Below are 14,408 nucleotides of genomic sequence, written 5' to 3' on the forward strand. Positions count from 1 at the left end.
TGACATTCAGATGTACCTTGCTCGCTGTCTCAGATGCTGTTTTCAGGTAGTATGAGAATTGTTACCTCCAAAACTTTCCATTTCTTCAGTTAGCTAATTCAATACTAAAAATTGCGTGGCTAAAGTTACTCGCTTTTCTACTAATTTGTATTTTGCCCTGTTGTCCTCTGGGTTTACCTGAGTGACCAGAAGGTCTGTGACTCAGCTGTCTGGCATATGTATTAAAAATAGTTTCAAAGTTTATGAAATAATGGAGGCATATCTTCCTAGTGCAGGGCAGACGAAGGTGTGCATTCCTCTTTTAGCTCTACCTAAGTGACTGTGCATAGGTCAGGATACTTGCTAGTGTTGTATGTCACAGTATTCATGAACCTTACAGGGGAATACAGGTAAGGAGACTGCATTCGTCATGCAGCTTTCCTTAGTTGTCCCTATTGCACAAATTGAAACTAGGCTTGTAATTCACGCCAGTAACGTAAATTCTCTCAGAAGCAAAAGGGGAAAATCATTGAAATTGTTACTGAAGTTACACTATTGAAAAGTTTTTCTTTAGTATAGCAGAATACCCATTTCTTAAGCATAAAAAAAGATGGAGAAAAATTGCAGTGGGAAAGTGCTGGGTACGATATGTGGGGCTAGTTAGCCCTTTCGGCCCTGATATTTGAGCCATTCCCCCCACAGCTCCAGTGGAAAAAGTCAGCAGAACAACCCCCCAAAAAAGTGAAAAGAAAGATCCCACTTGTAGTAGTCCTCAGGTATCATGCACCTGCTTGTCCTTGCTGTCTAGCATCTCTCTCATAGCTAGCAAGTTTCTGTTGTTTCATTCTGAGTATACACTAAAGACAGAAAAAAATCTGCATGGTCAGAATGAAGTTTCAGGTCTCAAGTCAATAAAAAAGGACAAAATACAATGATTTAGAGCTTAAGCGAGTAAACCTTTGGTTTATTCTTGGCTTTGAAAGAACATACCGAGAATAATTTCTTGCAGTACATTTAATGAATATCCAGTACCTGAGCTATCTCGGACTTGAAAATCAGTGTACTAATTTTAATAACAGCGAGTTGTTAAGGAAAGAGAACTCAGCAGTATATTGATGCTTGTAAATCAGGTTTGAAGGGCATATGAAGGATTCATTTGACACTAAACAGAAATAAAAACCTTACAGCAGTGAAACTGCAGATGCATCTTCTCAGCACTGGCATGGCAGTGTTGGTTATTAGTCCATGTTTTTGTTCAGTAGCCAGAGGCCTAATGTAGACTTACTCAGGTGGGCATGAAAGGGTTTATTTTGAAAAATCTTATTTTGCTCAGATAAAAGCTGATGGGATTCTTTTAACAAGAGCTTTTCCAAATGTCAACCTCACCCAACGCTTTCCTTCTGGATTGTACTTCTGGAACGATTTCTTAGCTGTAGTTTCTAAGCTGCAGTACTTTACCAGAATCTGTAGGAGGCTGGTGTTAAAAACAGGAGTATCATTTTGCGTGTTCTGTGTCATGCAGGCATCAAGGGAGAGAGCAGGGCAGCAGAGAAGCTGATGTACTTAGGCATGTCACCTGCAGAGCTGGCTGTGACTACTGATGAACACTGTGCTCTTATCATAGAACAAGAAAAAGTTTAGCCCATCTGTCACTTTGCTTTGAAAGTTGCTGGTGGAGAACTGTTTCTAAAGCAAATAGCAAAAACAAGACAATAAGTAATGTTTTTTTCTTAGCATTTTTATTTTTAAAGATCATCCGTAGACTGACCCAAAAAGAAGTGTCACTGTATGCCTATGGTACATAAAATAACTTTCAAGTAAACGTGAACAACTCGTTTTCAGTGATGTCCCATCAAAAATGTAATTTGGTACAGAGGTCATTTTTATCTCATTGCTATAGTAACATGATTTTTGGTATCAGTTATGAATAGTTTAAGGGTTTGCTCTCTCTCTTTAGAATAAACAAGTAGTGTGCAAGCTACGTGGAGGTGTAAGTCAGATTCTTTGTAGTCTCATTAGATACCAGATCCATGGTCCAATGTAGCTTCCTAAGCATAGAGCCAAGCTTCTGAAAAAAAGTACTGCTGAATGTAACTTAGGAGTTTCCTGCAATCATGCATGCTTGTCTGCTTCATGGATAGTATTTATGATTACTTAGTAATAGAGTGATGCATGAAAATGATTGTGTCCTGGTGAATAACTGTGGTCTGGCACACATTGCTCAGGCAGGACAAGTGAAGCTGGAAAAAGAGGCTTTTTGCATCTTTGGGGAGGGAGCAGGATAGGAGCAGTTGCTGGCAGCCCCACTCTGGAAAGTCTGACAGCTGCAGTTATTTTACATCTCTGATTAAATTCTTTCAAGACTAGGCAATATTGAGTTGGACATGTACACGGGAGAGCCCAACATGTTGCCAGCAAAGAGCCTGTATTGATGGATCTTGAGATCTTTGAATTCCTGTGCCTTAAGCTCCTGGACTGGAATACAGGTACCATATAGGTTTCTCATAGTTTCTTGAGGAGAACTCCAGACATATGCCAGTCCTTATTCACAAAGGGCTGACTCTATGCTTGGACAGCAATTTAGCAAAATAAGGTATGAGAGAATTCTGTGCTGTAGTTAAGAAGTGATTAAATATAAAAAACCATCCGTACTTAGAGAAAGAAGATGGAAAACTGATACGTGTGTGCTGACTCTGTGTGCATGTGCGTATCTGCTTTTAGTATATTACCAATTAAGTACCCGTAAGGGTAATCCTGAAAGCAGGTAAATCTGCTTTATCATACCTGGGTATTAGACACATTGGCACTGCACTAACTTCCATAGTGTGCCTACTTACTTGCACTGATTTTAGGTGAGAACTATGCCTTAATTCCCAGACTGGCACAGCACAGCATGCTCCAGTCTATTTTAGTTTTCATCGTCCATTCATCACCATGGCATCAGGAAAGAGTAAAAGCACCAGGGGATGTGCTTTTGGCTGCCCACAATGCTGAGATGAGTGAGATGCAGCGTTCTGCATCAGCTGAAGCAGGGACAGGCAGGCCCAGCACGGAGAGGGAGGGGAGGATTTGTGAAGGGAAAACCCTCTGGCTGCACCAGCTGCTCAAGGAAAGGAAGAACACTCACTGTGAGTTACTTTCCATGTAGTTATTGAGAGCTAAGCTGGGCACAATAGTAGAGCTTGGATATAATCATGCTGAATTTGATGATTTAGGAGGAGACTTACCAGCCAGGTTGTCAGCTGGTATAAACTGGCATTCTCCCTTGGCTTCTGTGAGACCATGCTGACTTACACCAGCTAGGAACCTGACCCATAGCGCCCATCATGGGAAACCTGAAGACTGAGAAGACTATAAAGTTCTTTGCTGTGGGAATGAATGTTTTAGGGATATTTAATACAGAGAAACCATGGGACCATTCATTGAAATGAGATTGGTTTTAGATATTTTGCTGAGTCATCTTAATGGAAAGGATTTCTTGCGTGCAGAAAATACCTGCCAATAAATTATGACTTTTATCAGGGATAAGCTTGGCTGTGGCTGCATTTCAAAACCTAGTCATGAGCCTGTAATTTAAAAGAAGTCTTTCCACAAAAAATGCGTATGCAGAAGAGAATGTTCTCATCTCATGTGTTTAGCATCTAACTAGCAATGTTTCTGTATTTATTTTATTTATTCAGCCAAATCTGCAATGTGCCTTGCATTTTTCCTTCTATTTGTTGCTTGGATACTGCATGAAAGCACTCCCTGAAGTATAAATAACATCTAGCAGAGCATACTGCAAAGTGAAATTCAATACAGGATTAAAAAATGTTTACCAATTTCTGTGAACCTTGGATCTCTTCTAATGGGGAAAGATTAGTGATGAAATCATTCTCTCGATCAGAGCTTTGATTCTTATCTTGAGGTAATATCCTGGAGAGATATAAACCCAGATTGCTTTGAGATGAGTTGCCTTGATGAGGAAGAAGCAAACAGAACAGGAACAGGGATGAAGACCAGACAAGCAGAGAAGAGGATGAAAATTCACTTCCAAGTTCCACTTTTTTAGTTTCTGGCATTCTTCCTAGCAGTTTTGAACTCTTCTAGTGAGCAATGCAAACACTACTGGTTTTTTTTGCCAACTACTTTGTATGTGTATGTTGTATAATGATTTTTTTAAATTTTGCTTCCTTTAAATGTTACTAAGCCTTTAAGGCGGATGGTGTCAGACGTGGACAGTATTTGTATATATAAGTGTATAATATGTTATATTTATTCTATACATGATATAAAAATGAAATGTGGTTTGCTCTGGAGTAAAAACTTCATGAGTTTCAGACAGTTAGTACTTGTGAATTGATCACTAAGCTTTGTTTGCAGAGATAGGCAATTCCCACATGGGGAAATTTTGTGGGTGAGATTCAATGAAAGATGGTTTTCAAAAGTAAACAAAAATATGTCTCTTTTATGTTGGCTTCAAAAAATGAGGCTTTCAGCTCATGTTTCTGCATCTAGTATGTGGGGTTTTTTTAAAGAAAAACTTCCAACAGTTTCTTTTTCTAACATTTTCCTTCTCTCTCATTTTGACTGAACTACAGGATCAGCACAAGCCTGTATTACGTCAGCTTTTCTGGAACTTTGTTGCTTAGGTATAAAAGGATCTAAAATTCTGTAGGGAACCCAAGTAACTTCAGAGGTTTCTAATTTAGGGTCTCAAGCTCCTCCAGTTACGGAACTGGCAAAATGGAGAGGTACTTTTTTGTTCCTCTCCCCTAAACTGACCACATATGAATGTGGCTGGTCACAATTGGGATGTATTTGTGAACATTAATATTGTTTATATGCTTTTCTGTTCTATTTATGTGAAGCAAGGGAAACAGTAGAAATAAATACTCTGGCTTATGGAGTTTTGTAAAGATCAGTGTGTTCTGCTTGTTGTTTTCACCCAATTTCCATTTTGCTCAGGAGTAGCAGGAGATTTAATTTTCATGTCTGAGTGATTATGGTGTAGCAACAGTGCATCTTCTGTGTTTGTGGTCAAACTGGAAAAAAAAGAAAACAGTGCAAAAGGAAGAAAAGAAAAAGGAGGGTGGGAATCTCTCTTTCTCTCTCTTGCATATTAACGTAGATGCAATTCCGATAGAGAGGGAGAGGAGGGAAGGAAAGGCAATGAAAATAATTCCAGCTTCTAAGAAAGCACATTAAAACCCATAGAAAAGAATTTTCTGGATGAAAATCAAGAAGTGTTTTCATGCCAAAATTTCACAGAAATCGAGTACGTTAAGTGCATACCTTTGCACCATGCTTGATTTTAATAGAGTTTTTAAGGGTTATTAATCTAAGTCAGGGAGCAAACCCAAGTGCATTTCGTGGGCCACAAACAAAACCTGTGAATGTAGTTGTTAGAGTTTTTCAGGGATGGCTTCCCTGCTTTGATGAGTTCATGGAGTATGGAAGCAGTACAGTTCAGAAGAACCTATTTGGACTGGACATGGAGTATGGAAGCAGTACAGTTCAGAAGAACCTATTTGGACTGGAATACAAACCATGATTTCATCCAAAGACGAGCGCGTCCTGTAGCTCTTCCCTGCGAGCTCTCCTGGCAAGTGTTCCACTGTTGCAGTTAGCAAGGACATGCTGTTACAAAAGTCATGTCAACTTTCCAGTTAATCTGGGACTTGTGTAAACTGAAACCTGAAACCAGGTGGAACTGACCCAGTTTCAGTAATAAGTTGATATTCTGGCCTGGTTTGTGAGAAGATTCCCAAAGGTTTCGTGCTGCTTTGGTCTCAGACATCACAACCTACAGGTTCATCTGGAGCCCAGAGCTGGTTTGTGCCTGGGACTCAGTGCAGAGCTGCTGTAAGGCCAGCCTGGACATGGCAAAAGGAAAACCTGTGAACAGACCCTTCTGTAATAAAAATCCTTGTCTCTTGCTTTTTAATCTGCCCCTTTCCCTTGCCTTTTGATTGCATTGGCTCTCCCAAGCCCACGTGAGTAACAGAGAATATATCTGGAAGGGACCTGGAGGAGCAAATGCCTTGGTATTTGCCACTGACCTAAAATCCCCTTTAAAAAGAAAATTGAAATACTTTCTGAAATGGAAGTGTTACCTAAGAGAAGATCTCTTGTTTTGTTTGTATTTATTTTCACCTTCTGAGACAGTTGCTAAGTATTGCAGGAAATGGCAGGTTTATAAGATGAATGGTTCTCTTCCCACTAATACCTGCAGAAGAGGTAATTAAGTTGGCATGCTAATTTCTGCTTAGTGTGTGGGCTGCTTCTCTCTGTGTTCCAGCACCTTAGATACAAACTGAAGGGAAAACAGCTAACTCTTCAGAATTAATGTTATGCAAATTGTCAAACATGATAAAAATAACTATTTCCTATTACATTCTAGAACAATCCACAGCAAAAGCCATCTTTCCTTACTCTATTGCATATATAGGGATAGATTCTGGTTTTAGTGTGTAGATGGGCATATCAGCAGAGAAGTCAAGAAAGGCAAGCATGATTATGAGTTTTCAGTTCTAAACTGTGGTGCTGAGGGGATGTGTAAGAACTTTACCCTCTTTCAGGAGAAGAGCAAATATTTTGTGATTTCTGTGGCATTTTAGATTAATAAATCATCCTTTTTATCTTGTAATTTTTTTCTAGTTAGTCACCAGCTAGAGAATTTACAAGAGCAAATAAGAGTAAAGAGGAAAGACAAGGGTGATGATTAACCAGATTCGTAATTATTGTAAGCTCTGGCGTGCATTCTGCTTCCCATTAGAAAGATAATTGTCTTTCGTGGAGTTGTAAAATTGCATCTTTCTTTCAGAACACAACGGTACAAAGCGTGCGTTTGTTTTATGGCACCCGGGGGATGTTTTGTGCATTGCTTTTCTTGGTTTTTCGTGAATGCATTAAGTGAATGTATTTTGAGGGTGAGCCTGTTTTGGACATTGAGTCTACTACATGGACTATCTTCATTGTTGACCTAGTAAAGCCAGACAATATTGGTTGACTTTATTGGTGCAAGATAGTGTAGTTTGATGGGGAATTTCTAGCTATTCCAATTCTAACGAGGCTGTGTGAGTAATATTAACGCTGCATGCTTACCAGTTATTTTCTGCAAAAGTTATGAACTGGATCCTTGGCCAGGAATTTCTTAGAGGTTCTTTTTTTTTGCCTATACTTTTTTTGAGAATATGCTAAGATTTTTCTTAAGGGACTTTTTTTGGCTGAGAAAAGCGATAGTTTTGTTCAGTCTTAGAAACATTGTTGATTAGAGATTTGGGTGGTAATTTTGCTAGATCTAACATTAGTTTTTTCCTTTGTGATAGGAGCCCATTCGCTTCAGCAATTTTCAGAACCACATAGAGACAGATCCTAGGACAGATCCTTTTCTGTTCTGGGGTAATCACCTGCCTCCAGATGTTATTTGTACATTCATAATATTACTGTAATCAACCTCTTGTTCTCCTTGAGGCTTTGCAAACCTCTGATTGTGTCAACTAAGTCACACTGTGTTATGGTTAAGTGGATAATAATTTGCACTTTTATTTACTCTTAACAAGTACACAAATAATGCAAGCCATCATTACCAGCCAAGTACTATGGGAGAGGTACAATTCAAAGAATGAAAGCAAAAATTATTTCACAGCTATGGAAGAAGAGTGAGAACAAAATTTAGAGGGGGGAAAAAACCCAACAAAACCCTCCCTCCCTAATATACTAAACTTACTATATGATTTGGCCCTTATTTTTCTCCAACACTGTAATCAGTGATGAATTACTCCATTGACAATTTCAAGCTGTGTTGATTTGGTAAGTTACACTTGGGCCAGGGCTAAAAGTTATCTTTGTCCTTTAAAGTATTAATTCCTCTCCATAGCACATTACCTAATTAGTACTGTCAGGGACTGAGTCAATTAAAGAGAAAGAGAGATAATGAGTAGAAACCAGGTATAAAAAAGGGCTCAGCATGCTAGAGCCTTGTGATGGATTTGATGCATTGCTACATTGTGGCAGTGAACAGGTCTCAAGTTTACTAATTTGGAGTCAACAGCAAATGAATGTATTAGGATTGATGTGACTCAAAAATCGGAACTGGCAGGATGCCCATTTTTAAGAAGCCTTGCTACATGGGGTGTAGTGTTTCACGAATACAGACAGATCCCCATTTTGCTTTGCTCTTTTTACGGAATTAGCACCAACCTGTGAAGTGGAGCCTTCAAAATGTACGCCAGAGGCCCAGCAAAGCAGCAGTAATGCTTTGGCAGATGAGTCAGCAGCACCTGGCGATTAGGGCCATCCCTAGGAGCTGATACGATCATTAACAAAGGCTGTCACATCTGTTGCTTGGCGACCTGTTGTTCAGCCCAAATGTCAACCTGGATGGCAGCTAAAATGAGGTCACAATTTCAAAGTGAGTGCTGCCTGGGTCCTCCACAACGTGTTAGGGTCTTCCATCTCTGTTTTTCAAATCTTGAACAAAATAAGCTCAGTTCAAACACAGATTCTGCCCTTACCCTTTAGCTTTCTCCCTACTCGCTGTGTAGCCTGCACTGCTCCATACCTGCTGCAATTCTTTCTCTTTAAGGTAGCATTTAGTGCTACTGGGCAGGCCAGAATTGGGGGGGACAGAGAGGGGACACGGAAAAAAAGACTCAAACCCCAACTTCAGTGTTTCTTAGGAGTCTTAAGCTTACCAGATTCAGTTGTCCCAGAGGGGACAATCTGAAGTGTAAATTTGTGTATGTGGTATTAATGTTTTATGACAGGGTGGGGAAAGCCAGTCTGTATTTTATATGGGTCAAAGCCAAATGATTGTTTTTAGTTTTTAATGTTTTGCTTTTGTAATATTTTTCTTTTTAATATTTTTAATAATGGTCACGTGCATTAGTGTGTTGCCTACCAAAGGTGTTGGGAAAGCTTTCAGCTGGGGAAAAGTTCCTGGCTCCTGATTTATGGCCTTAATGGTGTTAAAAACGCGCCAGCTCTCCTGTCAGTCACTTAGACTTTAGTTTTACCTTCTGAGCTTGCATAGCAACACCTGTTTGCTCAAGGTGGGACAGTAATGAGCTGATATGCCTGTAGGTAGGGCCTGGCTGCCTGCCTGCTCTGGAGGGGAAGGGTTTCGTTTAATTATAACATAGGTCAGGCATTGCAGGCAAAAGCTGCTGTTGGTAGAAAGCTGCAGGAAAAGAATTTGTGACGGAAATAAGCCTGTACTTGTGTGCTGGGTAAAATGTGCTCCTTGAGCTTTGGGGGAGTTCACATTTGTATGTAAACAGCTCAGTTTACTGAGCTCTGTTCTGGTAAATTTTGGAGCATTTTTTATTTTTGTGTTGCCCTTCTTCCCTCCCACCCCAGCTTGGAAATCCCATGGCTACAACTGCAGCGTGTGGGTCCCTGCATGCTGGATGGACAGCTGGCTGTACAAAGATGATCAGGGGAAGGTTTAGCAGGAACGGGGGACTCACCGTGCCACATCACTGCATTGTTGTCTGGAGAGCAGCATCCTGCCTGCTGCAGTGGCGAGTGCAGGTTCTTCCTCAGATCCTCTTTTCACCTTGCATTTAGGGCACAAGCCTGCAGTACCTTGGTCCCCTGTTTGGCGGCATTTTAGCTGCCCCTGTGGACAATAGTTTTTTCCCTGACACTCTAAAATCTGGCTTGGTCAGCTGAAGTCTTTAGTGGCCAAGTGTAGGTAGTGCTGAAAGGATTGAAGGCCAACTTTCAAAAATGTTTTAGGTTCTACCTGAGGTCTGCTGTAGTACCAAAAGTCTTGTGTAAATACAGCTATATTGATATAAAGGGGTTCACTGAAATATGCTAGTAAAAGCCCTTCTGTATCAGTATAATAAGCAACTCTGGACTAGGGCTATGTTGTTGTTTTAAATAAAACAGTATAGTTAAAAGCCATAAATATTTTAAGTGTATTTATGACCTCGGGAGCAATGTGCCAGGCACTTTCAGCAGTCTGTATGTTTTTGGAAACCCCAGCTTCAGTTGAGAAGTGTTGACTTCCATCACTTCTCCCTAAATTAGCAGTGTTCATGATTGGACTTCTTGCACATTTGTTTCCTGGTGTGTTGGCTGGTTGAATTTCCACCCTACGCCTAGCAGGAGCTAGGGCTGCAGCGAGTCAGTGGGAGTGGACTGAGCTTCTCCCACAGGAATTGTCCTCACATAAATTACTATATGACTAAAAACTTGTGAAACGGCAGTATCAAAACAAAGGCAACATTTTGAAATGTTTATTGAGGGGATGGAGTGGGAGGAGAAGGCAACATGGATTCCATTGGAAAGGAATTTGGAAATGCAAGAGAAGGAAAAAAAGAGAAATATTTGTGTGAACATTATCAGCAGTTTTAAAAATGAACAGGCAAATGCTACATGCTGAGAATGTGAATGTGGAACTGACCTTTTAATTTCACTTCTGAGTAAGTGAGGGCTAGGAGCTCATGCCCCTGAGGGAAAACTGACATCCTCTGCCTAATGCCAGCTGCAGGAATGGACTTCCAGTCTGTAGCCCTGCCGCTGCTGCTGATGTGCACGTTTATATTACAGCAGGGTATTAAGGTGCCAATGGGAGGCAAGGCATTCTTATTTATGTTACAGCCCTTCCCCTCCAGTGCATAGCCCAGACAACCACTAATCTTGCAATAATACCCAGCATGCTGATAAATGGGCAAGGAGCCACATCCAGAGGAGATGTCAAAATCTCAATATTGACAAGTAACATAAAATGAAGCGACAGGAATTGGCTGTTTAAAGAACCTTTTCACAAAGCTTTTGTTTGTTCCCAGCGTGCTGGAGCGTACATCTTTCTGTGTCCCCTCCTCGCCTCTTGCTAAATACTGAATGAGTGCTGCTGCTGTGTGTGTGCGTGTGTCACTTTTTCAAGTGAACGGACTTGCAGATAAATAAAGAAAAGCGCCCTCCTTTTCGTGTGATAGTAATCGGAGACTTTTCCGTTACATGAGGCTCTAAACAAAAGATTGTAATTCCACCGGCTTTGCTCAGGAAGATACCACCGTCTGCTGTGGCCCTGGCAGCGTGTTGGGAGCGGAGGCCTGGGGACCCCATGACCACCTTGCCCCCCCTCCCCGGGGCTCAGGGCTGTGCGGGCTGGGCCCGGCGGAAGAACTTGCTCCAGCCTTGCTGCTCCGCCGCCCCTTCGCCCTTGGTACAGCCTTCGTTTCCTCCACGGTGCTCTATGGTAATCAAGTGACATCAGCCCGCAGCCGGGCGGCTGCTGATTATATTACAAACCAGCAGAAAGGTCTGAGGTGTGCGCGGCTCCTGGAAGCGCTGGCGAGGACGTTAGCGCCTGGCTCCATGCCGCTTTTACTTTGGGCTGAATCGCAGGCTTGCTTTTATTCGATTTATTTTCGCCAGAGCCAGACAAGCATTTGAAACCAGATTCGAGCACTTGAGTTGCCTGTAGTGGAGTGGGGGTGGAAAAAAAAAACCCGCCACCAAAAAAAAACCCTCATGGTGCTTTAAGTTTGAAACCGGTACAGACAACTCACCGCTAACCCACACTGCTGGATTTTGAACCGAAGCTGTTATTTACTTAGGGCTCAGTGAGAGCGTCTTCTCTAGGGACTGAAGCCAAACTACTGAGGAAGCTGGGATTTACTTGGACGTATGGTAGAGAAACCTGTGGTTCCTTTATGCTGCAGTTCATCGTATCCCTCTGTTACCTGTAAATGGAATTACAAAAATCAACTAGTATGCCCGGGCCATTGTCTCCAGGATATGCATCTCAGGTGCCGTATAACTATAATCAGTTAGAAGGAAGATTCAAGCAGTTACAAGGTAAGCCTGTGCTGGTTTGTTTTTTTTTTTTTGTAGGTGTTGCTATGGTATGATCCCCGTGAACATGTTAGTCTGGGCTTGTTCTTATTGCATCAAGGTGCTAATGAGAGGCCGAAAGTGGTGCTATAGGAAAAAGCTTTCAGTTCTTTTAAGAGATACTGTGTGGCTTTTATCTCTCTGAAGGTGTCCTCAGTCTTACGCAGTACTAAGATGCATGTCCCCGTCTGAGCGAACTCAGCATTACAGATGAGGGCTAACCCAGACCAAGTCCCTTAGAACAATAAGGGTGAGACTGAGGAAGTGGTCTTTCTATTTATTTTAACCTTAATTAAAATACAGTCATAACTCTAGAAATTAATCATAAAATCCTGGCTTGCTTTGGGTGCAGTTTACAGTGTGAGAGCCCTTTCTGACTCCCTGTGTACCTCCTGTAAAGGCGGGTGGCTTAATGTCTTCAAATGAAGAATAGTTGCATAATTTCCAAATGAATTAGTTTGCTCATGTAGTAGAAGATCTCAAAGAAAGCATTCATGTACTTTAACATTCTCAATTTTCTTCATTTTGCGTTACTCTGCTTTTAGACAGGGAAAATGTCTTTTAATGTCTTCCCATTATATTCTCTATCTGTGTGAGAAAACAGACGTTTCTTTTGGGGAGTGGTTATATGCTCTCTAAAGGGCAGGCCTCTGACCTGTGCTGGAAATCCAGATCATTAGCAGTGCAGCGGAGGAGGATTGTGCCCAGCATCTCTCTGCCTCAGACAGGGTAAACCGAGCTCTGCTGTTTCTCTGTATAAGGCATGTGCCAGGGATGAATGAACTCTAGCATTGCAGTTTCAAAATAAAAAAGAATTCTTAACCAAAACCAAACCTCCTCCTCCTCCTTTACATCCATGTGACTCCATAAATAATCCCAGAGCAGCCTGAGTACAGTGAAGTTCAGCCTTTCTGTGCATGTTTCTTATTTTAGTCTGGTGTGTGCCACAAGTGTGGTCCTGAGGTTCCTGTCAGAGAGGGAGGAAGAGCCTGATTAGTGCAAAAAATGTTCCTATTTGTTGGCGTAAGGAAGGAGGGGGGAAAAAAATTCATTCATAGTACTTTGTTTATCTTGTAAACTGGCTCACAGTAATGGCTGCATACTGGATATAATAAGATAAAATGACACTGGCAACACAGACATTCCTCAGGCAAGGCATGGAAAATCCAGGCTCCGAACTTGCACGCGAGGGAATGTGATAGAGGCTTTATCTTGGATATCTGTCAGATCTTAGGCTGCGGTACTTGCTTTAAAAAGAAGGTACTTGCTTTAAAAAGAACGAGGTAAGTTTGTGGCACAGGGAAAAAAATACTGCCTCACGCCTCTTTCTTTGCTGGTTAAGTTAGCAGTCTAAAAAAGGCAGATTTTATCATTTTCAGGGTCACTGCTTCAGGAATCCATTATCTGTGTGTTTACATCACATTGAAAGAGGAAAGCAGACCACAGTGTTGAAAGCACAGAAAGTGAGTTTTCCCTTCAGTGGAATGCACTGTGTTGACTTAAAAAAAAAATAAAAAAAAAATTGCAATGCTCTCCTTAAATGTACTGCATTTTCTTCTAACAAAAGAGATAAAATGCAGTGAATTCTCCTGCAATTGTAAGGAGTGATTTTGCAGTAGACCATCCCATAGCTGTTTACTCACATTGCAGAGAGGGTAGACAGGCTTGAAAAATAGTGCTGCCAATGATCTTGGTCAGGGTGGAGCTTAGGTACAGGAAATGTTTTAAATTATACACTAGATACTCCATGAAATGCGAAATAACCATATAAAATATTGTGTGCTGTAAAGGGAGTGGTTTAACTCTGCTGACACAGAAGGTGTCTTTCCTTGGATTAATGGCTCTCTGAAGAATATCTAAAAAAGCCATTAATTTGTAGTTGTAAGATTTCAAGATGATTCTTGTCCTCTTGCTGGAAGGCTCTGGTGAAAACATTGGGTGTTCTATGGCACTGGGCATTGCTCAGTGCATCCAAACTCAGACCCAGCAAGGATGAGCTGAACATAGGTAATATTTTTAAATTACAAATTTATCGCCGGTTTCACCTTTCTCACTGTGGAAGTGTACAAACAAATAAAAGCAGGTATGTTTCAAACCTCCTTCAGTCTCTGGTAAAAAGTAACTTTTGAAGCTTTCCTGCCTTTTTATTTTTGTGTTTTCCTCCTTTATAACGGCGTTTCATCTCCCTTGCCTCCGGTAGGACAGCTCTCTAGAGCAGCACTAGTATTGACACCATACAGGGTTACTGTAGCCTCTACTCATGTTCTTCCCACACTGAATTTGCCCCTCCTTTTTCAGTTCCTAGAATTCTCATGGGAATCCACAGCTTTGCACTAGATTATAGCAAGGTGCTGTTTAGATCCAGTGAAGGCTGGGAGTTTTCCTTAAAAAAAAGCACTGAGGAGCATATTGTTTTGACTAAAATAACACAGAGCAAGTGCTCAGGCCCTGTACGAAGCAGAAGTGTGATCAGCAATGAGTAGAGGAAAACTCTCTCTGATCTCCTCTTTCCTAAGATAGACAATACGTTAGATTTGGCACTGGCAGCCTCACATGAGAAGAAAAGAGGAGCCAACCTAATTCTTCCCGGGCCAAAG

General features: G+C 41.2%; 1 protein-coding gene across 4 annotated transcripts in view; it reads left to right on the forward strand.

Annotated features, from left to right (window-relative positions):
• Window positions 1-14,408, forward strand: part of SPTBN1 (spectrin beta, non-erythrocytic 1) — a 136,677-nt gene that overhangs the window by 46,386 nt on the left and 75,883 nt on the right. The window contains exon 1 of one of the 4 annotated variants that reach the window (XM_075035346.1): window positions 11,236-11,775. The exons of the other annotated variants lie outside the window; for them this stretch is intronic. Coding sequence (XP_074891447.1) covers window positions 11,667-11,775 — 109 coding nt within the window. The 5' untranslated portion in view covers window positions 11,236-11,666. Of the gene's footprint in view, window positions 1-11,235; window positions 11,776-14,408 lie in introns of those variants that run through there. 4 annotated transcript variants of the gene reach the window in all.

The sequence above is a fragment of the Buteo buteo genome, chromosome 9 (genome assembly GCF_964188355.1).
Source record: "Buteo buteo chromosome 9, bButBut1.hap1.1, whole genome shotgun sequence".
Taxonomy (NCBI): Eukaryota; Metazoa; Chordata; class Aves; order Accipitriformes; family Accipitridae; genus Buteo; species Buteo buteo.